Source organism: Pipistrellus kuhlii, unplaced genomic scaffold, assembly GCF_014108245.1.
Source record: "Pipistrellus kuhlii isolate mPipKuh1 unplaced genomic scaffold, mPipKuh1.p scaffold_m20_p_2, whole genome shotgun sequence".
NCBI classification, from domain to species: domain Eukaryota; kingdom Metazoa; phylum Chordata; class Mammalia; order Chiroptera; family Vespertilionidae; genus Pipistrellus; species Pipistrellus kuhlii.
Window position 1 is genome coordinate 46,854,770 of NW_023425515.1, and position 25,988 is coordinate 46,880,757.

Here is a 25,988-nt window from a genome sequence, read left to right on the forward strand (position 1 = left end):
CCCCCAAAACTTTCACTAAAAAATGTTATTGTGCCTGACTGGCGTGGCTCAGCGGTTGAGCATCGATCCATGAACCAGGAGGTCAGTTCGATTCTCAGTCAGGGCACTTGCCTGGGTTATATGCTCGATCCTCAATGAGGGGGACATGCAGGAGACAGCCAAGCAATGATTCTCTCTCATCATTGATGTCTCTCTCTCCTTCCTCTCTGAACTCAGTATTTCTTTTAAAATTTTCATTGTAAGAAATTATCCCTGTGCTAGGAATTTCAAGTTAAGATCATGTGACTGTCGTGAGCTTCAACTCTTCCACTGGAATGAATTAATAGGGAACTCTATATAAAAATAAATATTTAACCTTTCCTCTTCTTTGGGATAAACCTTACTACATTCTATCTTTATTTATGTTAGTGATTATAAGCAACCCATGACTCCCAATCATGCCCTCTGCCTCTCCATTCTAATGCCCATGTGCCTCTGCACATTCTTTCTAGCTTTAATATTTTCATGCCCACTTCCCATTCCTTCCTCAAACATTTTCCTTAATTTATTGAGGCCTGGCTCTCCCATGAGCAATCTGCCTCATCTGTAGCATTCTCTAGTGGAAGCCTTTTCTCTCCCACACCTTTGCATGGCCCTGAGGATGAAGTGTTCTTTTGGCTCCTTACAGTGTCTTTTTGAGACCTCCTGTTCCCCTCCTCTGTAACTCCTGGGCTTTCAAACTCCTATCTACCATTCTTTGATTCAAACACCTACAAAATGCTATTGTATTATCAGGTCTAACATTATTCATAATTCACTACAATTCCAATAGCTATGAAGATTTTGGTTACAATTCCCTGATTTCTTCTCTGATGCTCTTGTCCTTTAGCCTACCTCAGCCGCACACACCTATGGTTATATCCTGTATCTTAAAGAGTATCAATAACTACAACTCTTAAATCTCTACTGCACTCCACCTCCTATCTTTTCACTCTCACTTCCCTCATACCAGTGAACCTTTGACTTCACTGGACCCGAATAAATCCTACTGATCTTCTAGTGTCCATCATTCTTCTCACATAATCACTTCTTTGACTCTCATGCACTTTACAGCACTCACTGGCTATATACCGTTAAAACTCTGCCTACTCCTTGCCTGTACCTATGCAGCTAAGTATGGTGAAAGAAAAGGATATACCCCTGCTGACTGGCATCACTTATGGGGCCCCTATGCTTCCAGCACTCACACTAGGTTTCATTCACTCTTCTACTCTCCTATTTCTGTTCCTGTCACATTTCCGTTGGATACTCCTGACAGTGACAATTTCTGACTTTCCTTTCCTTTGAATGACCCTGTCAGTTTGAAGGAGTACTGTTCAGGTATTACAGTGTAGGCTGTCCTTGGAATTTGATGTTTTTCTCATGGTTAGAGACTATGGGTTTGGGAGAGAAAGTAAGAGAGTTCATTTTCACTGCAATATTAAAGGAACATACTATCAATAGAACTGAGGACTGTTCACGTTCACCTCATCACCTGGCTGAAGTAGTGTTTGTCAGGTTTCTCTACTATTAAGTTATTTTTTTCTCCCCTTTCCATATGTGCTCTTTGGAAGAAAGTCACTAGGTGCAGCCACACTTAAGAAGTGGGCGTTATGCCTCACCTCCTTCAGGGTGAAACATCTCCATAAATATTTGGCATTCTTCTGCATGGGAGATCTGTCTCTTCCATCTTATTTATTTCATCACTTTCTTTTTTAAAAAAAATATATTTTATTGATTTTTTACAGAGAAGAAAAGAGAGGGATAAGGAGTTAGAAACATCAATGAGAGAGAATCACTTATCAGCTGCCTCTTGCACACCCCCTACTGGAGATGTGCCCACAACCAAGGTACTGTACATGCCCTTGACCGGAATCGAACCCGGAGCCTTTCAGTCCGCAGGCCGATGCTCTATCCACTGTGCCAAACCAGTTTCGGCTCATCACTTTATTCCTATCAGTATGGGCTCATACATATTATACTTTGGATTATAATCCCATACTACAGCTGTTCAAATTGTTGTACCTTGGACACTAGAGCTCTTTCAGCTTGGCTCCTGTGCCTCTTTGAGATGCTCCCAACAGTATGGCTTTATTCTTTAATTCAATGACATTTATATGTATTCTTTTTTTAAAAAGAAGTTGAAAGTTTTATTATTATTTTTATCCCCGAGGACTGAGGGTATTAACACTCAAAGTGCTACATGCACCATTTATCTTTCCACTAGCTAAGGGTTCCAAGATAAGGGTTCCAATTTCTCTACATTCTCACCAATACTTATTTATTCTTCAACTTAAAAAAAAAAAAAAAATATATATATATATATATATATATATATATTACATATATATATAATTTTACTGATTTTTTTACAGAGAGGAAGGGAAAGGGATAGAAAGTTAGAAACATCGATGAAAGAGAAACATGGATCAGCTGCCTCCTGCACACCCTTCACTGGGGATGTGACTGCAACCAAAGTACATGCCCTTGACCAGAATCGAACCTGGGACCCTTCAGTCCGCAGGCCGATGCTCTATACACTGAGCCAAACCGGTTTTGGGTATTCTTCAACTTTTTTATTATAGTAATTCTTGTAGTGAATGATATGATATTGAGCCATATATGATAATTTAAAAGTGGAAATAGAAGAAAAAAAATAAAGAAGGCAGGCAGGTAGGGAAGAAGGGAGAGAGATAGGAAGGAAGAAACCTGGAAACTCTCCATCCTCAACTGCTAAATTTTTGTTTAAAATCTACTGACCTCATCTGTATCTCAGGGCCCTCACTCTTTTGTCTGAATACAGGCTTTAACATTGCCACCTACACAGCTTCCTTACAGATGTGATCTTGCTTTCCTCTTCTCTGTACCTAGGGGTACCAGAGGCCAAGGTTCAAAGGTGATAACCTGAAGGGTATGTCTAGGGACTCTTAACTCTGTAGAAAAGTGAGGAAATTCTTACTTATATACAAAATTAGAAAACATTAAACTCACTAAAAATCTACAAACTCTTTACCTAACACATTCAATTCAACCCAGAAGCAAATGATTTTTTAGATGCAGAGGGAAGGAAACAACAGGTTTTATCAACTTTAGCATCCTAAATTCTTGGCCAGTGCCTGGAACAAGCAGGTACTACCTAAATGTTTTAAATAAAAGTATTTTTCTTAAAATAAGTTTGGTGTTTGTCTTACCCTCAAGGGATTTTCATTGAGGTATGGAGGCTCTCCTTCTACCATTTCAATAGCCATGATACCCAGAGACCATATGTCCACCTTAGGGCCATAAGCTTTCCGTGTAACCACCTCTGGTGCCATCCAGTATGGTGTGCCAACCATGGTACTTCGCTTGCTCTGCTCAGGGGTGATCTGGGCACAGAAACCAAAGTCAGCTATAAAACAAAACAAAATATCGAAAGTTAATGGTGTCCATGGATGGTTTTATCTAGATTCACTTTAGATGATATAAGAGGGAGATGGAGAATGAGAGCATTGACGCGAGAGCACGACATTGATTGGTTGCTTCCTGCAGGTCATTCTTGTAGTGAAGTGATACCAGGGACCAAGCTTGCAACCCAGGAACATGTCCTTAACTGGGAATTGAACTGGCCAGGGCAGATAACTTAATTAATTACATTTGACTATTGTTGTTTTTAAAAAATATATTTTATTGATTTTTTACAGAGAAGAAGGTAGAGGGATAGAAAGTTAGAAACATTGATCAACTGTCTCCTGCACACCTCCTACTGGGAATGTGCCTGCAACCAAGGTACATGCCCTTGACTGGAATCGAACCTAGGTCCTTTCAGTCCACAGGCTGATCTCTATTCACTGAGCTATACTGGTTAGGGTACCCACTTGTTTTTTAAGACTGTATTAATAAAGTCAACTAGGATGGATTTACAAATATTTTGATGTTACATACTCTCACTTTTTAACTTCCCACAAGCAGAGGACAAATAATCAGGAGGTCTTTTATTCTAAATAATTAATTCTCACAAGAGAAAAAGGGGAGGGGAGGGAGAGAGGTAGAAGAGAATAAAGGGGGGGGATATATGGTGATAGAAGGAGACTTGACTTGGAATAGTAACAAACAATACAATGTACAGATGATGTATTATAGAATTGTATCCCTGAAACCTATATAATTTTATTAAGCAATGTCACTCCAATAAATTCAATGAAAAGGTTAATTCTACCCTACAGATTTTAATAAAGTTGAAAAAAGTCAAGAAGAAAAAGTCACCAAACAGGCAAAAGTCAGGAAATGATAACTACTTTTGATGAAAATAAACAGAAGCTATTAACTACACAGTTGATAGCAGTGTCTAGAAAAAGGGCATCTTTAACTATAACTGTACCTATTGTACAATGTGCTCACCAGCAATACTCCAGCCTCCTTATTTATACTAATAAAAGGGTAATATGCTAATTAGACCAGGTAAACCAGATGTCTTCTCGACAAAGCCATGTTGGCCAAGGCAGAGGCAGCTAGGGGTGATCAGGCCATCAGGGGAGAGTAGTTAGGGGATTAAGGCCAGCAGGGGAGAGCAGTTAGGGGGATCAGGCCAGCAGGGGAGAGCAGTTGGGGGATCAGGCCAGCAGGGGAGAGCAGTTAGGGGGATCAGACCAGCAGAAAGCAGTTAGGGGGATCGGGCAGGCAGGGAAGCAGTTAGGGGCATCAGGCAGGCAGACAGCAGGATTAAGGGCTATTAGTCAGGCAGACAAGTGAATGGTTAGGAGCCAGCGGTCCGGGTTGCTGCAAGATCAGGCCTAAACCGGCAGCCAGACATTCCCTGAGGGATGCCGGATTGGAGACAGTGCAAGCTGGGCTGAGGACCCCTCTCTCTGCCGTGCATGAATTCCGTGCACTGGGCCTCTAGTGTGTGTCTACACGTGCGTATACACACACACACACACACACACACACACACACACACACACACAAACACAAACCAAGCAATCATTACAGTGGAATGACTAGGACTACTGGTCACTATGATGAGCACTGACCACCAGGGGGCAGATGCTCAATGCAAAAGCTGTACCCTGGTGGTCAATGGGAGTGCAGCATTGGTGGCAGGAGACTCTCCTGCCTAAGGAGCAGTGCTAAGGAGCAGAGAGCCAAGTGGTAAGGATCAGTAAGCAGGCAAGCAGTAAGGAGCAAGGGATCCAGAAATGTGAGAGGGTGCAGGCCGGCTGAGGGACCGTACCCCCTCCTTCCCCCAGTGAACAAATTTTGTGCACTAGGCCACTAGTTTTATAATAACTAAGTAGTAGAATACCTAGTTTAGTAGCAAAGTCAGGATGAGAATCTATAAATTTTTTCCTCCCTCCCATTCTGTTCCATATGTAACTACTGTTAATGTTTATGTTTGCAATCTTTACTTTTTTCCTCCTAATAAAATTACTTCCAGAGCTTTTATATCTATTTATTCTTTATTTAACTTTTAAAACACTACTATAGTTGAATATAAATGTGAGCTTTAGACTTCTTGCTATGCATTTATATACATAGAAATAATATCTATGAACCATTTGATTCATTCTAAGATATTCTGTAAACTTTTAAGAAACTATTTTTAGAGATCTTCCCATATTAATACATTGAACTACCTCATTATTATATACAATACTAAAGAATATACAAAAACAAAAGAATATAAAAATTTTAAAACATTTAACCATTCCTGTACTGCTAGACATGTAACATATATTGGTTTTTCCTTACAATACTGCAGAGAATATCTTATAATTGTACATATGTTTAGTAATTTTATAGGAGTGAATCCTGAAAGAACAATTGTTAGGTCAAATCCTACTATCTATAGCTAAAATGAGAGCTTATAAAAAAACAGATATTGTTCCCAGTACCTTATAAGAATTAACATATCTAATCCTCATAAATCTATTAGACAGGTACATTACTATTATTCTCATTTTATAGGGAAATAGACACATATGTTTTTAGATAACTTACAAAGATTATTCATTTAGTTCGCAGAAGAGCTAGGATTAAATATTATCCAAAAGAATCCAATTATTTACATATGTATTCACTAAAAATGCATGAAACTGTCCATTTTTAACTTGCCAACTAAGATTAAGGTTAGTAATCACAAGGTCAGGGTCACATAGGCCTTTCAATGATTAGGTCACATTGCCGAATTCATGAAAGTTGAACAGCATGACCTAGAACACATGTGTCAAACACAAGGCCTGCGGGCTAAATCCGTCCCGCCAGGCCTTGCAATGTGGCCCGCACCGCGCTGTGATCACTGCACTCCGCTGCGTTTCCATCACAATGACAGTTTATGACTGTTCAGTAAACCATTCGGCCCGCGATTTAGGCTGGATTTTAGATTTTGGCCCCTTCTCTGATTGAGTTCGACACCCCTAACCTAGAAGATAGCAGAGCCCAGCCGATGTGGCTTAGGGGTTGAGCGTCAACCTATGAGCCAGGAGGTGATAGTTGGATCCCTGTCAGGGCACATGCCTGGGTTGAAGGCTGGATTACCAATAAGGGGTTAGTGGAGGCAGCCAATCAATGATTCTCTCTCATCATTGATGTTCTCTCTTCCCCTCTCTCCCTCTCTGAATTAAAAAAAAAGGTAGCAGAAACAAATTCAAGTTCGTCTTTGGAAGATAGCACCAATATTATGACAGTACTAGGTACTTTTTCTTAGTGTTTTAATCTCCAGAAGAATTCTTTGAGACAGATATTATTTTCCATATTTCATAATGGGAAAAACACAAAGAAATTAAGTAACTCACCTAAAATTATTCAGCAAGTATAGCAGCTCTGCTATTTAAACACAGGCTGTCCTGGTGAGAGTCCATATTCTTAACCACTATTCTCCCTCCCTCTCCATATATTAAGTAAGCCATACAATATTAATAGCATAAAAGGTTTTTATTTAAATAAAAGACAAAAAATTACAATAAATAACAAATAAATGTTATTTGTTCATTTGTTACTCACTAAGTTTAACTGATCCTTCCATCCCCAAAAGCACATTGTCACTTTTGATGTCTCTGTGGATCACTTGATTAGCATGTAAAAACTCCAATGCCTGTAAACACTGAACAGAAGAATAAAAACAATAAATAAAACAATCTCTGAAAAGTCTAAGGGAGGTTTACATACACTTTTTATGGCTGGATACATCGCTTCTGGTATCCAGCAGAAGACACTACAATACTTATTTTTATAAAGAAAAAACATCCTTTCATGTGCAAAGTTATAAAAATAAGATTATTAGAATCCTTATCTCCCTCCCACTGGACTTACCCAGAAATAATTATTAAATGACTAGTGACCTGTTGCAGGAATATTCCTGCAATACTTCGGGCCCACCACTGCCACCTCTTCCGCTGTAGCGGGTAGGGTGGGGCGGGTGGGGCGAATGGGATGGGCAAGGCATGCAACTCCTGCGTGCCTCGCCTCACCCCGCCCCGCCAGTGCTCTCCCTCCAGCAGCTGAAGCTGCCTTGCTTTCCACTTTCCCTCCCTCTTCCTTCTATACTGTCTTCACTCCTCCCTCCCTGTGTATGCAAATTAACCATCATCTTTGTTGGGTTAATTTGATTACTTGCTCTGATTGGCTGGTGGGCATGGCCTGTGTAGCAAAGTGATGGTTAATTTGACTATTACTCTATCATTAGGTAGGATGTCTTATCTAGTCCTATCATTCTGTGTTCAATATTTTCATTTATAAAATGACTAGGGGCCCAGTCACAAATTTGTGCACCAGTGGGGTCCTGCCGGATTGGGCTGGGCCTGTAAGGAGGAAGAGATGGTGTGAGGTTGGCTGGTCAGCCAGCCCCAATCAGGGCCGGACAACTGGGGGAAGGGACTGCGGGTGATGGGCCAGTGGGCACTGCCCCCAATTGGGGTAAGGGGTGCTGATGGGGGGGGGGAGGAGGGGATGGACACAGTGGCCTGGGGGAGGGGCCATGGGTGGTTGGCTGTCCTGTCCTGCCCCTGACTGGGGTGGGGCTAGGGGCTGCAGGAGGTTGGCTGGTTGACCCCACCCTTTATTGGGGTGGGGCCGGCCAGGGGGAGGTGAGGCTGAAGGCCGATCAGAATAGTGGGGGATCACAGAGTGTGTGGTCAGCCAGGGGGAGGGGCTGCAGGTTGGCTGGCCAGCCCCACTTCCTGTTGAGTGGAGGGTGCAATCAGAGATGGGGCAGCCAGTGAAGGGGCTGTAGTTGGTTGGCCACTTCAATTGGGGTGAGGTGGTGCAATCAGGAGAGGCTGGCCGGGGAAGGGGCTGCAGGCCTATTGTGGAGAGGCAGGCTGATCGGAGATGGGACTGGACGTGAAGGGAGGGTTGTTTGGTTAACATATAAATGAAAATATTGAACACAGAATGATAGGACTAGATAAGACATCATTTAATAATGATTTCTGGGTAAGACCAGAGTGTGGGAGATAAGGGTTCTAATTAATTGTCTTATTTTTATAACTTTGCACATAACTCTTGATCGGGGTGGGAGAGTCCAATCAGGGGTGGTCTGGCAGTGGGGAGGGGCTGTGAGGTTGACAAGCAGCCCTACCTCCTGATCGGACTGGTTCGCTGGTCAAAGTAGCATCTTAACAACTGGTCGTTAGGGTCGTTATGACCATTACAGTTGCTGGCTTTTTATATACATGTAGATAGGTGAGTCTATATAATTTCTAGGCCTTTCCAGGTTTAAGTGCTTAAAGGTATACAGCACCTGCAAACATGCTTAAGGCTCTTTAGAAATCAATAGTAAAGGATAAAATTGTGATTATCCCCACATGAATCTCAGATACTCAAGTCTAATCAATGTGCCATGAAAAGTAGGTAAGATTATGGCTGGTATGGTTCATCAATGTGATGTAAGATGTTTTCTTCATTTCTTCTATGGTGAATTTTACATAAAGCTAATATCCACAACCTAGACACCAATGATAAAGGAATAACTTTCTTCTTTGCTAATGTTTCAGAAAACAGGCTGAGCCCAAATTTTTCCTTGCTTCCTTAAATACAAGAATGAGATTAGAGTCCAGTCAATGTGATGTAGTAGGTTGAGCATCATCCAATGCACCAGGAGGTCACCTGTTCAATTCCCTGTAAGGGCATATGCCCAGATTACAGGCTCAATACCCAGTAGAGGGTGTGCAGAAGGCAGCTGATAAATGATTCTCTCTCATTATTGATGTTTCTATCTATCTCTCCCTCTCCCTTCCTCTCTGAAATCAATAAAAATATATTTTAAAATAAATAAATTTAATTGATTTTTAGGGAGGGAGGGAGAGAGAAAGAGAGAGAGAGAGAGAGATATCAATCAGTTGCCTCCCACAGGTGCCCCGATCAGGGATCAAACCCATAACCTAGGAATGTGCCCTGACTGGAAATTGGACCCCAAACTTTTCAGTGTATGGGACGAGACTCTAACCAATTGAACTATACCAGTCAGGGTGAAAATCTTGTACTTTCCTTGAAGAAAAAAAATAGGTAAACTATGTGTATTATTACACTACATTTACCAAACATTTAAGCAGATTGCTGAAAAGAACAAATTCCCAGAAAAATACTTGTACACATAGGAATAAACTTGTTACAATGAAAGGAACTCCGAAAATATTTTTATAGCATATCCATTATGAACTATTAGAAAAACAAATTAAGTATAAATTCTTGTTAAGTTTTTATCAGCTTTTAAATAACTAACATTTTTTTGTCAAGAGATATGCTATTAAACTATCATATTCATTAAAAAATTCTTACTTCCTTCCCCACTAAAACAACCAAAGAAGCTACCCCACTTTACATGGAGAACAATTAAAAATTTCAAAGAAGCCCTAGCTGATGTGGTTCAATTGTTTGAAGTGTGGGTTTGATTCCTGGTCAGGGCACATTCCTAGGTTGTGGGTGTGACCCCCAGTTGGGGTGTACATAGGTTGGGATATGCATACATCAGGCAACCTACCAATGTTTCTCTGGCATATCTATGTTTCTCTCCCTCCACCCCTCCTCTCTCTCTCTCTCATCAATAAAATATATCCTTGGGTGAGCATTAAAAAACCCTTAAAAACACAGGACGTAAGAACTTTTACAATTTTGTCCACTGAAATAATGATTCCTATGATATTCAAAAGCAGTATCAGTTTCAGTGACAATAAGCAAATCATTAACCTAAGTCTCATCTGTAGGAAAAGTTAGCTGGAAGAAGGCAGGCACCTATTTTTACTTAACTTAGGCAATTTGGCAGAACTTGTGATTTAAAATCAGACAGTATGTCTAGTAATCTATATAATAAAAGTATAATGTGCTAATTAGACCGGACAAAGCTGGGGCTTCGAGGAAAGCCCGGGTCCTGGGTCTGCTGGCGGCAGGAGAACAGCCGATGCTGGCAGCCGGGGAAAGGAAGGCCTACTCTTACAGGAATGTTAGTGCAGGAGGCCTCTAGTTCATAATAAATATCAAGAAACAATTAGTTTCTTTACCTTCAGTAAGATTAATAAAACCAGAAGCAGATGTATTAACACTTAAGGTGAACATATGTCCTGCTTTTCATGAAGGAGGGTTTATTTCCTCTGTTGAATGGTGTATTTTTTTAAAATTGATTTTTATAAAGAGCAAGAGAGAAATATTGATTTGAGAGAGAACTATCAACAGGCCACCACCCTTATGTACCCAGACTGGGGATCAAACCTGAAACATGAGTATGTGCCCTGACCAGGAATAGAACCTGCCACGATATAGTGCATGGGATGCTCCAACCAACTGAGCCACACTGGGCCAGGGTGAGTGGTGCATTTTTAATGGATTCCCCTTTCACTCTCAAAAGCATCCTGTGTGGATGATGAATTATAATGATGACCCCACTGAAATTCACCTGAGTTTCGCTCTTCAAAGGCTCATGCTTCATTGCAGAACCATCTTACACATGAAGGAAAGGGCTGCAACTCTCAAGTAGGATGAAATGGTATGGAAAAAACGTGCAGAGAATGTGTACAGAGAAAGGGTTACACTAGAAACTTTCCCTTTTTTCATCTCCTGCTAACCGAACATCACCACAACCTATCGAAATGGGAGCAAACTCACCTCTCTGCACACAGCAGCAATCTGTGCCTCGTCCATGCAGGTTTCTGTCACAACATCAGTGAGTGATCCCCCAGCAAGGTACTCCATCACTACAAACAATTCGTCTCCCACCAGGTAACTAAAAAGAAACAAGACACAAAATACAGTCACATTTCTATATTTTCTAAACACATGGTATTCTTGAATGTTGAAGAATTCAAAGTTTAGGCATCTTCATAACAAAACTAGAAAGCTGATAGCTTTGATAGCTAGGAATACATCTGGAAAGCTGCTATGGAAGAGCACAGAAAAATAACTGAGGGTCATTATGATTTTCCTGAATCACATTAAAGTTTGACCACAATTGTAGCTTGAGTGCATAGGTAGACTTATTCATCCTGTTTGACAGATGAACAGACAGAAGCTTGGAGAGGTTAAGTAACTCATTTAAGGTAACATAGCTAGTAAGTGACAAAATCAGAAACTGAAGCCATGTATGAAGTGATTGCAAAGCTTATGGCTCCCTTGCCAGTATTCCACAATCTTTTTAATAACTAGGTTAGATCTGTGTTAGTTTTTGTAGCTGGAGCTGGACCATCAGCCGCTTGCGTGCTCAAACTTCTGGCCCCTGGATGGTACATAGGGTTTGGTGTGACTGTGTGAGGTTCCGGGGGTCTGGCCAAATGCCTGCACCTGCCTCAGTCCTTGCAGGACCAGAAAGCAGCATGGAGCCACAACCCTTGGGGGAGCCCAGGGCCAACTGCTTGAAGGTGTGGATCTAGCTCCTCGCCTTGAGGCTGTGGCTCGGGGACGACTGTTCACACGAAGTGCATACAACCTTCAGGTTGGGCACCTCCTGGACATGAATGTCATCAGTTATAGTCCCTATAACCACAACAAAAAAAATAATAATAACCACAGTGGTTTTGTCCTCTGGCTGGGAAGCTTCCTCTTCTGGATCATTCGGGAAAGGGACCCAGGTGGCTAGTTGGTGGACTCATGAACAACGTTTTCAGCACCATTTGGTTGACGGTGGGGTTGGTTTGTCTGGCCAGAAACCTGTACAGCTTGGTCAATAGGATTGGGTAGATGTTCTGGGACTTGGGCTCCTTACTCCAAACCTCTGGTTTCTGTGTGGCAGATGCCAACTCCCATGAGGGCACTTTCTGCTCCACCAGGCCCAGAAAGCTTATGGCTTTTCTTAACCACCATGATACACCAACTTAAAATACTACGTTTAAATGTATCTGGTAAGTTTATTTCTATGAACATGTTCCTCATTACTATGACTAAAGTATAAAAAATTAGTTATCATTACTTCAAAATAAATTTAGATGTGAAAATAAGAAAATCACCTATAATCCCCTATCTCCAAAATAATCTCTACTATAATTTCCATTACTTTTCTATTATTCTTCTTACATTCACATACATGTGACTGCTTTTAAAAAACAAACAATAGCTGTGCCCTGACTGGCTGTTGCTCGATGGTTTAGAGCATCAGCCCACACACCCAAAGGTCGTGAGTTTGGTTACAGGTCAAGGGAACGTACCTGGGCTGCAGGTTCATTCCCTGGCCCTGGTTGGGGCATGTGTAGGAGGCAATCAAGAGATGTGTCTCTCACATCAATATTTCTCTCTCTTTTTCTCCCTTCCCCACTCTCCCCTCCATCCTACTTTCTCTAAAAAGCAATGGAAAAAATATTCTCAGGTGAGGATTAACAACAAAATAATTTTTTAAAAATGCACAATATTTTTAAGATATGTTTTTTAAACATTAATTCCTAAATTAAATGAGGTTTTGATAGATATACTATTTGCTCATGAAAGCATTTGAAATAAAAATTCACCTGAAAGTTTAAAAACTATGTGGCCTGTCACCTCTGTTGGTCAAGATATGAATACCTTCTTTTAATGTTTCTGCTTTTGAAGATTTATAATTAATATCAGTACCAGCAGCAATGTCTTTTATTTAACCGTCTTCTCTCATTGACCAAGTGGTATCTATGTTAAACTGCAAATGTGCTATTTTTACCTCCTCCTCCTTCAAGCTTACTTTTCATCACTCTACTGTGGTCTAACTAAAGTGACTAACCTCCAAAACCATGAGAGTTAAAATTTCCACACTTTTGTCCCAATGCTTAAGAAATATTCATATTTACCTGTCCAAGAAGTTAACTATGTTGGGATTCTTTAATTCTTTCATCACCAGAATCTCATTAATGATCAATTCCTTCTTTGGCTGTTTCTGTAAATTAATCTGTTTGATAGCAACCTATAATGGCAATAGAATTTTTTAAAAATTAGAAAAGTCAACTCCCATGAGGACACTTTCTGCTCCACCAGGTCTGAAAAGCTTATTAAAGTAATTCTCTTACAAAATTAGAAATACCAATCAGTTAATAATTTATTGTATATTAGTATATTATATAATGAAATTATAATAATTAGTTATTATAATTTATAACTAGGTAGTACTTTTATTTCCACACTTCCTATGCACAGAGCTTTGTAATACACAGAGCCCAAATATTTTTAGATTTCTCTTAAAGCTGATTAACCAACCCAAGGTCAGCTCATTTTAAGTTGGGAAAATAATTTTTTAAAATATTTGCTTATTAATGAAGCAATGCATTAATTCCTCCCCCCCTTAATAAAGTACTATAAAAATTACATAGCAAATAAAATTGTGTGGAATAATTCTTTCAACATATCCAACTGAAAGGGAGATTTTTATTGATTATCATAGGTTCATCCATTTTCCTCCTATACTACAACCTAATGGTAACACCCAGAACAATGAAAAAGTAGCTACCTCCTGTCCCAATGCCACATCTGTAGCAGTGAAAACTGTACCAGAAGCCCTACGAGGAAAAAAACACAACCACGTTTAAGGTTTCTAAATCATTACCATTTATAACATCCAAAGACTTTATACTTAGAACTGAAAAAGGATTAAACATTTAAGACTTAATAATATCTTTAATAAGAGTAAAAACAAGGCTGGGAGTGGCCGGGCCGGAGCAGCTGGGCCCAGAGCAGCCGGGTCGGGTGCGGCCAGGCCCGGAGTGGCAGCTGCCAGACTGGGAGCGGCCGTGCCCGGAGCGGCCGGGCCCAGAGCAGCCGGGTTGGGTGCGGCCAGGCCCGGAGCAGCAACAGCCAAGCCCAGAGCAACCAGGTTGGGAGCGGCAGTGGCCAGATCCGGAGCAGCTGGTTGTGGAACGGACCAGAGCAACAGAGGCCAGGCCCAGAGCAGCCAGGCCCGGAATAGCTTGCCCCTGCCCCACGGCTGCCTCTCAGACATGGCTGGAAACTTTTGCGGGAACTTGAGGGTCTGCTGAATCAGGTGATGAAGGCTTAGATCTGGATGTGTTGAGTTATTATAGCGCTGGGGTGTTGATCTGTGAGTGCCTTGTGTGGGGCCTGGATGAGGTTGGTTGACCTATCTGGAAATGTCTTTTGTGTAAAGTGTATCTTTGGGCATGTGGAGGTATTATTGATATGAGAAAATGCTAAGTAACTGATTTACTATCTGAAAAGAGATTTACATTCGGGGAAAGGGAGGGAGAAAGAGACTGAACATAAATTGTGCACCTATGGATGAGGACAATGGGGGATGGGGAGGGGGGGCGGAAGGTGGGGTGGGAACCTGGTGGAGGGGGGAAGAAATGAGGAACCTTTGTAATAATATGAACAATAAAGATTAAAAAAAAAAAGAGTAAAAACAAAATAAAGTAAAAAACAAAAGTAAAAATAAAAAGGGGGGAAAATAAGTAAAAGAGAGGCTATCCCTGTGGCCAAAAATTAGGTTAGAAATTTGTCACAAATTTCATATCTACAAAAATGAAAAAAAAAAAGATAAAGGGGAAAAAAAAAAGCAACATGTACCGATGGATCCACTTCACTAATTAAAACACAAAGAACTAACCCACCAGGTTGGCTCAGTGGCCAGTAGGTCAGAGTTCAATTGTAGGTAAGAGTATATGCCCAGCCGAAACCGGTTTGGCTCAATGGATAGAGCGTCGGCTTGGGGACTGAAAGGTCCCGGGTTCGATTCCGGTCAAGGGCATGTACCTTAGTTGCGGGCATATCCCCAGTAGGGGGTATGCAAGAGGCAGCTGATCGATGACTCTCTCTCATTGATGTTTCTAACTCTCTATCCCTCTCTCTTCCTCTCTGTACAAAATCAATAAAATATATTAAAAAAAAAAAAAAAAAAAAAAAGAGTATATGCCCAGGTTGTGAGCTCGACCCTCCATAGGGAGTGAGCAGAGGCAGCCAATCAATGATTCTCTCTCATCACTGATGTTTCTATTTCTCTCTCTTCCCCCCCCTCTCTCTGACATTAATAAAAATATATTTAAACAACAACGAAGAACTACAAATAAATATGAAGGTTTTTGTGTGCCCTTTCCAAAGGCATCCTCTTTCGTCCCAAAAGTAATCTGCATTTGTCCATTTTGTATTTGATGTATGTCAGTTCCATCCATTTCTCTATACTTTATCCACAAAGATCATAGATATGTATCTCTACAGAATATATTTAACATACTTTTTAAGAATTGAAATTGATTTGAGAGAGGAAAGAAAAGGGGGGGATGGAGAGAGAGAAAAAAGAGAGAGAGAGGGGGAGGGTGGAGAGAGAAACATCAATATGAGAGAGAAACATCATCTGACTGCCTCCAGCATCACCCCAAATGGGGATTGAACCTGAAACCTGGACATGTCTGACTAGGAAACAAACCAGCAACCCTTCAGTGCATAGGACAACGCTCAACCAAGCTACATGGGCCAAGGTTAACATAATTTTTAAACTTCATAAAAATGATTTAACTTTATGTATTTTTTCTGCAATTTTCTCTTATAATTCAACATTGAATTTGGGATGGTCATCGAAATGGATAGATTTTATTCTTTCTTGTTCTTTTTTCCCCCTTTGCTTTTTGTTAGATATCATTTTGTCCACTCATAATTATTATTACATATACAAGGTGGGGCAAAATTAGGTTTACAGTTGTGAACACGCGAAACACAGTTCATTCTTATATTATTACTTATTATTATTTTTTCCAAACAATTATAAACCTACTTTTGCTCCAACCTGTATCATTCCAAAAATTACAATTTATCCATTATGATGCTTAAAATGTTGACTTTTACTTTTTGTTATTAAAACCAGTGCTGTAATTAAATTTGGTTTTTAAAAAGAAATTCATAAAGAAACTTTCAAAAATAACGTAAGCTCTCTTTCTAAATTCACAGAACATTTTCCAAAGATGAATAACATTAAAAATCCCAGATGTTCATCTCTTCCCAAACAACAGGGAAAGTGTTTAGTTAATATAGTTTAAAAATACAAGTTACTGGACAAAATCAAATAATCAGTAGATTCAAAGAGAGTCAATAGATGTAATTAAAATGTATGTTTTTATTGCCTATAATAATGTAGTAAATGTTCCCATAGTCTTTTATTAATAAATATATTTGATGGACAATTTTTCCACCCTTCTAATTAATCTCTCATCACCAATTTTTCCACCCGTCTAATTAATCTAATTACATTTAAGAAGAAACAATGTATACTCATGCCCTAGCCAGGTAGCTCACTTGGTTAGAGTATCATCCTTATACACCAGGGTTGGAAGTTCAGTCTGGGTAGAGTTCATACAAGAATCAACCAATAAATGCATAAATAAGTGGAATAACAAATTGATGTTTGTTTCTTTTTACCTCTTCCCTCTCTCTAAAATCAATAAAAAGAAAAAACAAAACAAAACAATGTACAGTTGTTGCTAAATAATAGTTTTTTCATAGCATCTAAAAAGAAATATATTACTTATCTACACAAATCTAAGGACATCACTCAGAGAATATTAAAAGTGCTCAATGTTGGCAAGTAAAAGAGATATGCTGTACATCTAGTAAGTATTGAATATAGTGATAATACAGTCACAAATACTTACCCCTGCCCAATTTTTTCATATCTTGTATATTTTTTCTTAGGGTCACCTATGCTCACAATAGTTCCTATTTTAAATAAAAACAACAAAAAATTATAAGCTCAGTCAAGCATTTTTAAATTGTAAATTAGCCCTAGCCAGTTTGGCTCAGTGGATAGAGCATTGGCCTGTGGACTGAACGGTCCCAAGTTTGATTCTGGCCAAGGGCAGATGCCTGGGTTGTGGGCCCAATCCCCAGTAGGGGGCGTGCAAGAGGCAGCCAATCAATGATTCCCTCTTATCATTGATGTTTCTATCTCCCTTTCCTCTTTGAAATCAATAAAGAAATATATATATATATATATATATATATATATATATATATATATATAATATATTTTATTGATTTTTTTATAGAGAGGGAGAGTTAGAAACATCAATGAGAGAGAATCATCGATCAGCTGCCTTGCACACTCCCTACTGGGGATGTGCCTGCAACCAAGGTACATGCCCTTGACCGGAATTGAACCCGGGACCCTTCAGTCCACAGGCTGACACTCTATCCACTGAGTCAAACCGGTTTCGGCAGAAATATACATACTTTTAAAATTGTAAATTAACTCTGATAGCATTATTCCTTTTAATAAACTCTACTGATTTTAGAATAGTGATTTTCAAATATTACAGTAAATCTCAAAATACTATGTTTCAACCACAAACACTAAAAAAACCCCCCAAAAACTTAACCCTAATTGGCTTTTCTGAATATACAAATATATCTTTGATCTTACAATGTATTTAGAAAACTACTTATCAGTATAAAAACTACTCTAATATGAGCTAAGCACACATCTGTTTTAGGAAAGGTCACAAAGTTACAACTAAGAAAAAGGTTTTAGAACTAGGCTGTTGGACATAAAACTATAACTTATATTCTTATTACAGTAAGTGAAAACATGAGAAAACCACATTTAATTTTCACTTGCTCGCCCTCGCTGGTTTAGCTCAGTGAACAGAGCATCCGCTTGAGGACTGAAGGGCACATGCTCGAGTTGCAGGAGTGATTCTCTTTCATCACTGATGTTTCTCTCTCTCTCCCCCCCCTTCCTTTCTGAAATCAATAAAAATATATTTAAATTTTTTTCTTTCATTTGCTCAAGGTGAAAGAAAATAGGAATATGGCACATATAACCCACAAGTCTACAGCCACTATAATTATAGTATTTTTCCTTAATCTCTCCATGTAGGTGTTCATTATAACTATAGTTTCTGTAGTCCTGCAAATCAGACATTATCATTACAATCTCCCTGGCACTATGTAAATTAATTCCAATGCTTGATCCAGGCCAATGAGAGTTGATGGATGAAAAAAAAAAAATCCACTTTATGTTTACAAATATATCCATACAGGAGGGCCACTCTGTTTAGTTCTTATGGTCATTTTATATTCTCATACTGAGAAGCTATAGGTATGTATAAATATATACAAACTTCCTTTGATAAAGTTTCCAACTGTGAATCTTAGATTTGGCCCTTTGGGGAAAAGTATTGCTCAGTAGTCAACACATAATAATAAATAAGCAAAGAAGAATATTTTGGGGGCTTTTTCAGATTTTAATTGAAGTTGGTTCTGAAAGTCAACAATTTATTCTTTATGTCTTAAGCTAAAATATAGGGGATAAATTAAAGTCCATCTGGGCCAGCCCTAGCTGGTTTGGCTCAGTGGATAGAGAGTCAGCCTGCAGACTGGAAGGTCCCAGGTTCAATTCAGGTCAAGGGCACATATCTCAGTTACAGACTCCAGGCACTGGTCAGGGGGGCATGTGGGAGGCAATCAATTGTGTCTCTCTTCATCAGTGTTTCTCTCTGTCTCTCCCTCCCCATTCCACTCTTTATAAAAATCGATGGGAAAATATCCTCAGGTGAGGATTTAAAAAAATAAACAAACAGCTACCGTATTTTTCGGACCATAAGACGCTCTGGACCATAAGACGCACCAGTTTTTAGAGAAGGGAAATGAAGAAAAAAAGATTCTGAAACAAATAGTGTCCTAAAATATTTTATGTGCATTAAAACCCAACATCACAGTCATAAACACATGTAATCAACCCTGTAAAGTAAACAGCAGCATTTAGAACCATTTTAGAGCCGGGCAAGCACACAGAGACCACACAGAGCCGGGCAAGTAAAAAACTTTTTTTTTAAAGTATATGTGTAGGCTATATTTGGACCATAAGACGCAGGGACTTTTCCCCCCCACTTCTGGGGGGGAAAAAGTGCGTCTTATGGTCCGAAAAATACGGTATATGGAGCATTTGAAAACAAACAAACAAACAAACAAACAAATAAATATCCATCTGTGCCAAATGTTTCAAGAGCTGTCAACAATTTCAGAATAATGTAAAATGTGGGAAACATACTTAATTTCTCCATAATTTCTTCATCTGTCATTTTGGTCTTCTTTTTCTGTTTGTCAGAAGACTTGGCACCACCATCAACATTAGTATCACCCACTGGTGCAGGAATAGGGTCAATTACAGACCGTGTATAAATCTGCAAAGAGATAGTTAATTACTGAAACTTAACGGAAAATGTTTATGTATTTTTACTGTCATACTATTCACTTTTTTTATTTTAACCAAAACTACCTTCCAGTGATCTAAAGAATGAGAATAATATTTTCAGATCTGTCTTTAAAAAAGACTTGTAGGAAAAATGACTTGTAACGAAGAATAAATGTGAAACATTTTAATTTAGTACATCATGTCTTTTAACTTTTTCTAGCAAAAGAACAGATCTCTGAATGAAATTTAAGTGTAACCAGATCTAAAATGATATGCTATAGCCCTAGGTCGTCTGGCTCAGTGAATAGAGCATCGGCCAGTGGACCGAAGGGTCCTGACTTCGATTGTGGTCAAGGACATGTACCTAGGTTGCAGCCTCAATCCCCAGCCCTGGTTGGGGCATGTGTGGGAGGCAACTAATCAATGTGTCTCTCCCACATCCATCGATTTTTCTGTCTCACACCCTCTCTTCCACTCTCTCTCTCTCAAAAAAAAAAAAAAAAAAAAAAAAAATCAATGGAAAAATATCTTCAGGTGAAAATTAATAAAAAATAAAATAAAATGATATGCTAGTAATGAAGCAAAAAGTTTAAAATAATGTCTTTACCACAAAAGAGAAATAAAGAAAATAATAGAAATTTTGATGTTAAAATAACTATTAATATCTCCCCAAATGTTTGCACAAATATGATTTCTACCCTTTCATTTCCAACAGCCAGTTCTAGGATATACAGGAAACAGAGCCCTCATATTAGATCAGGAAGCACTGGCAGTCCTCAGAGCTTTACCTGCCAAGTGTACCACCATGCCCCGACGCTGCTGCACAGAACCTTCCCCTACTTTACTTGTATTAGTACAGGGAGAGGGACAGGACTCTATCTCTATCTAAGGTCATTATTGTTAAAGTTCTCCTATATCTGGTTAGGAATTCACTCTTAGAAGCCCCTTGAATGACATTCAAACTTTGAGAGGACTGTAAAATGGGAGATAAAATATGTAATTTTATTAACCAATGTCACCCCAATAAATAAAAAAGAAAAAACAGTATTTGTATTTTAACTTTTAAAAAACTCATTTGATTTTAATTTTCAAAAAAGCTAGTTTTATGCCCTAGTCAGCTTGGCTCAGTAGATAGAGCGTCAGCCTATGGACTAAAGGGTCCCAGATTCAATTCCAATCAAGGGCACATGCCTAAGTTATGGGGCTTGATCCCCATTAGGGCGGGTGTAGGAGGCAGTCAATCAATTATTCTCTCTCATCAATGATGCTTCTATCTCTCTCCCACTTCCTCCCTCTCTGAAATCAATTAAAAAAAAAAAAATATATATATATATATATATATATATATATATATATATAGCGCTAGTTTTTTGATGAGTGGTCTTTAGGTAAAGATCTTCTAGTCAAATTTCCCCACACTAAAATATTTTAAGCATAAGGGCTTTTTAAAATTGATCAATGGAACTAAAATACAGACTGCTTTTTAAAACACACATGCACACATACACAGCCCAATTCACTAACAAGACACTCACTGATTTTGTATGATCAGGTCGTGGAGCAATGACAGGGGGGGCAGCCTCTTCATCATCATCATCTTCCTCTGTTACTACTGCTGATGTTTCTGATCCCTTGGTATTCAACTGTATTTATCAACAAGCAAAGGTAAGGAAGACATGTCAAATATAAAATATATTAAAATATGAATCTCTTTTAGCATATTTAAAAAAATATTTATTTTAATAGCTCATTTCAAAACAGTAAATCCTCCCTTACTCTAATTTAATCACTTAAAACATGAAGGCAATTCTGTAAGTAAAGTTTATGAAATAAATATATGTGGTAATATTAAGTATTCTTAAAATAGAATGTATACTTTTTATATAGAGAATTTTATACCCTTTAACAAACCCTTTAGAAACAATCACTTTATTTGTTAAGACCAAAAACAAGAATCCTCTAGGCCAGTGGTCGGCAAACTCAGTCAAAAGAGTCAAATATCAACAGTACGATGATTGAAATTTATTTTGAGATTCAAATTTTTTAAACTTAAAATTTTTAATGCTTCTTCTTCAAAATAGACTCGCCCAGGCCGTGGTATTTTGTGGGAGAGTCACACTCAAGGGGCCAAAGAGCCGCAGGTGGCTCATGAGCCACAGTTTGCCGACCACGGCTCTAAGCTTTGTGTAAGTCAGACTCATTTTCAGTCATTTAAAACAGCTACATTCACCAGAAAAAAATGGCTAATGAAGCAAAAGAGGAAGGTATTACCTTTATACAGAGATTATTATGTGCCAGGTGTGTGCTAGATAGGTACTTTACATGTTATTCCAATTAATCTTCACATTAACCCCAGGAGACTATTTCCTCTAACTGAGGAATTGAAACTAAAACAGTGACTCTGCAGGAGGTAACTGTGCTTAAATGACATATCCTATCAAGAATATTCTATTGTTTTAACATGGCCTCCTCAACTAATTAAGTGGCTAGGTAAAACATATATTAAGTAGTTATTTATTTCTGATGGCTGTAATTTACTTTAGGAAGTAAAATAAAAACTGGTTTGTTTTGGGAAACTTAGATTAGAACAAGAGCTGTAAGGAATAACATATCAACTCACCGCTGGTGCTCCAGAAGCAAAGCCATCTTTCTCTGAATATGAAACAGGAAATAATGTTAACTTAACGTTTCAAAAAATAAAACGCCTAAAAATTAAAAGATAATAGAAAGCAGAGCAAGTAAAATATTTAGACTGATTTTAAATTAAGTCTCGATAAAACTGACAATATCGGTATTCAAACAGGAATTTATGTAAGATTCAGTCGACAAATCTCCAATCTTAATATAAATTTATTAAAATCATTGAATTGTATCCTTTAAGTGGGTGAGTTTTATAGCATGTAAATCATACCTTAATAAAATTATTAAAATTTATTTGAAACTATACCTGTCCATCTGTATTTAAACAAAACAGAAGTTTATTCACAATGATACTTTCTCCAGAAAACTGCCTATTGAGGAACTTAAAACAACCAACCATGCAGACAAAACGTGCAAAGGGCAATGCTTGATATAAGTTGTGATCAGTATAAAAGCAAATCCCTTAATGCAAAACCAATTCATAAAGATTAAATATTAAAATACACTTTCTGGCCCTAGCTGGTTTGGCTCAATGGATAGAGCATTGGCATGCGGACTGAAGGGTCCGAGGTCCCGGGTTCAGTTCCAATCAAGAGCACATGCCCAGATTGTGGGCTCGATGCCCAGTAGGGGGCGTGCAGGAGGCAGCCGATCAATGATTCTCTCTCTTCATTGATGTTTCTATCTTTCTATCCTTCTCCATTCCTCTCTGAAATCAATAAAAATATATTAAAAATAGATAAATAAAATACTCATTCTACAATTTAGAAGAGTAAGTTTTGTTTATGTTTACTTTTTAAAATGCATATATAATATCTATGAAATACATAATTTTCTGGCCAAACATGATTTAAAAAAAGATTACTATTTTATACAGATTTACTAGTTGACAAAAAGTTAAGGGACAAGTCTAATTTTTTGCTAAGGATGTTTCAAACTACTAAGTTAAAAAAATTAAAATCATTTTCCAAGTGGTCTCTATTTTTAAAATGATGCCATCAAATTAAGTACAGGTAATGCTACACGATTTTAGCTCAATCACATTGTTTGTAAAAACTACACATATGACTTCAGAGGACAGAGAAACACATTAAATGACACCTTGGGACGAATCAGTAAAATCCCTATTAGGGAAACAAGACAAATGATCTTGTTTGTTTAACAAATAAATTACAAGGAAAAGAGTCCATGAGAATCAGAATGAGGGAGGGGAAGCCTAAATATAAAAAAAGATTCAAGAGATATAGCAATCAACTACAATGTAGGAACTTGATTCCGATACTGATTCAAACAAATTATTTTTTTAAAATCCACTATTATTCTGGTTCTTGCCTGATGATATTTCAATTTTGAGGAATAACTTCTTATAGTCTAATGCTTATTTTTGTATATTTGATGTTTCAAATTTTGAGTGGACTTAAAAACATTTTTTACCTCAAAGTCTGTGCAGTTATATAGTAATACAACCCTTTTCCTGTTCCACTAACAATAAATATATTTCTATTGATAGTATGAACTATAAATCAGCATTTTCTCCTATTGATGGAAGTCATTCAAAAGAAGTAAAGAGTAAAACAAACAAAAGGCCAAAACATCTACTTTTGTCAAAGCTTAAGAGATTATACATAAGAGCTGCTCCATTCAGTTTATAAAAGCTAGATCTAGCCCAGCCAGTTTATAAACTCAATACTCAGTAGTAGAGTATTGCCTACAAACCAGGAAGTCACAGTTCAATTCCTGGTCAGGGCATATGCCCGGGTTGCAGGCTCGATCCTCAGTGTGAGGTGTGCAGGAGGCAGCCAATCAATGATTCTCTTTCATCATTAATGTTTCTATCTCCCTCTCCTTCTCCCCTCCTCTCTGAAATATAAATAGATACCCTGTTTCCCCGAAAATAAGACAGTGTCTTATATTAATTTTTCTCCCAAAGTTGTGCTAGGTCTTATTTTCAGGGGATGTCTTATCTTTCCCATTCGCTAGGTCTTATTTTCGGAGAATGTCTTATTTTCAGGGAAACAAGATAGATAGATAGATAGATAGATAGATAGATAGATAGATGGTTGGATGGTAGATCTATGCAAGGAAAAAAGTAGGGACAAAAACTACAGCATAGGTGGTGATTTTTTGTTGTTTTTTTTAGAAGCAATCTTTTTATTTAGAGGAGCTTCACAACTCTGCAATCTTATGTGAATTAGAATTGGTATCTTACCTGGAGGAGTGAAGCTCAGATATTTCTGCTTCACTGTGTTGGAATCATAGAACTTTAAGACATCCAGCACAGCCTGAGGATTCTTCTTTTGCTCTAGTTTGGTGATGTTGGAGGTCTGTAATAATCGAGCCCACTGTTCTGGCATGCCCTAAAAAACAAGACAGTTAGGAATTAGCGGTTTAGAGTTGCTCTAATAAAATCAATTTTCAGAGGTGAATGATGAAATAGATCAAGCAATCTATATTAACTATAGTTGACTAAATTCTAAAAAGCCTAGTTTTCTAAAGGTCTATTTATCTAAATCTGTTTTGCATAATTACAATTCATAGTTGCAGTTCCCTAGGGAAAGGATACATCCATCCACAAATCCTTCTAGAACAGCGGTTTTCAACCTCTCTAATGCTGCAACCCTTTAATACAGTTCCTCATGTTGTGGTGATCCCAACCATAAAATTATTTTTTGGTTGCTGTATAGCCTAAGACCACGGAAAACACAGATATTTACATTACGATTCATAACAGTAGTAACAGTTATGAAATAGCAACGAAAATAATTTTTTGGTTGGGGGTCACCACAACATGAGGAATTGTATTAAAGGGTCATGGCATTAGAAAGATTGAGAACCACTGTTCTAGAAGAAGAGAAAAGCACTAAGAATTCATAGTTAATACGTGGATAGGAAAGTTAACTTCAAACTTACTACTGAATGGAAAAGCTTGAGTGATGATATAAAAATGAGTCCCAACTAGGTAAACTTACAGTGAATTCTCCAGTAACAGCATCAAAGCCAACATGGATGGTGTGTTCAAAATCAGAAGGAGGAGAAATTTCTGGCCGTTCCTTCTCTTTCTTCCTACTTCCTAAAGGGTATTAAAAAAAAAAGAATCAACCTATTAAACAAAATTTTAAAAGGTATTCATAATCAAGTTTATATTTTTCCTAAAACATATTAAAACAAAGTTATTTTTAAAAAAGATTTCTCTTAAAGAGAAAGACTGATAGAAAACTGATAAATGAAGAACAGTAACTAATCCTGTCATAAATTAGGGGTGGAGACAACCAGTGCCATATTTTTTATCTTTGCATTATAGTTTAATGATCTGGGAAAATTTTATTTAATGATCTTCTTCTCTTCACCTATTGACATATTTTGTTTCAGTTATCTTAAATGATGGCTTTCCAATAATTATTTCTCATTGTTCTCTGATCATTCTTTTTCTGAGAATATTTTTCTTGTTTTATGGATGCAATTTATCTTCTCTATTATATGGTTTTTGTGTGTGTAGGTTGGGTTTTTTTTCTCCTTACATTGTCTGTTTCTTCTACATTCCTTTTTTACCCCATTGTTTTGGCCTCTCTTATTTAAGGGTTGTCAAGTGTCTGACAATCCTTCACTGTTTACTCATATATAAAAGTATAAAAGTTAACAGGTCGCCCTAGCCAGGTTGGAGAGTTGTCCATACACTAAAAGGTCAAGAGTTCATTCAATTCTTGGTCAAGGCATACCTATGTTGTAGGTTTGATTCCTAGATGGGGCTCATTTAGGACACAACTGAGCCAATGTG

At 38.1% G+C, this 25,988-nt stretch overlaps 1 protein-coding gene and 1 pseudogene across 1 annotated transcript in view; both read right to left on the reverse strand.

Annotated features, from left to right (window-relative positions):
- PAK2 (p21 (RAC1) activated kinase 2) overlaps positions 1-25,988 on the reverse strand; it is an 83,700-nt gene that overhangs the window by 7,609 nt on the left and 50,103 nt on the right. Inside the window, exons 3-13 of the mRNA XM_036448492.2 lie at positions 25,183-25,283; positions 24,423-24,570; positions 22,194-22,225; positions 21,109-21,216; positions 19,430-19,562; positions 17,034-17,097; positions 13,886-13,934; positions 13,233-13,345; positions 11,092-11,209; positions 6,997-7,096; positions 3,210-3,406 (exon numbers count right to left, since the gene is read on the reverse strand). Of these exons, the coding sequence (XP_036304385.1) occupies positions 3,210-3,406; positions 6,997-7,096; positions 11,092-11,209; positions 13,233-13,345; positions 13,886-13,934; positions 17,034-17,097; positions 19,430-19,562; positions 21,109-21,216; positions 22,194-22,225; positions 24,423-24,570; positions 25,183-25,283 (1,163 nt within the window). The remainder of the gene's footprint in view (positions 1-3,209; positions 3,407-6,996; positions 7,097-11,091; positions 11,210-13,232; positions 13,346-13,885; positions 13,935-17,033; positions 17,098-19,429; positions 19,563-21,108; positions 21,217-22,193; positions 22,226-24,422; positions 24,571-25,182; positions 25,284-25,988) is intronic.
- LOC118724827 lies at positions 11,220-12,417 on the reverse strand (annotated as a pseudogene).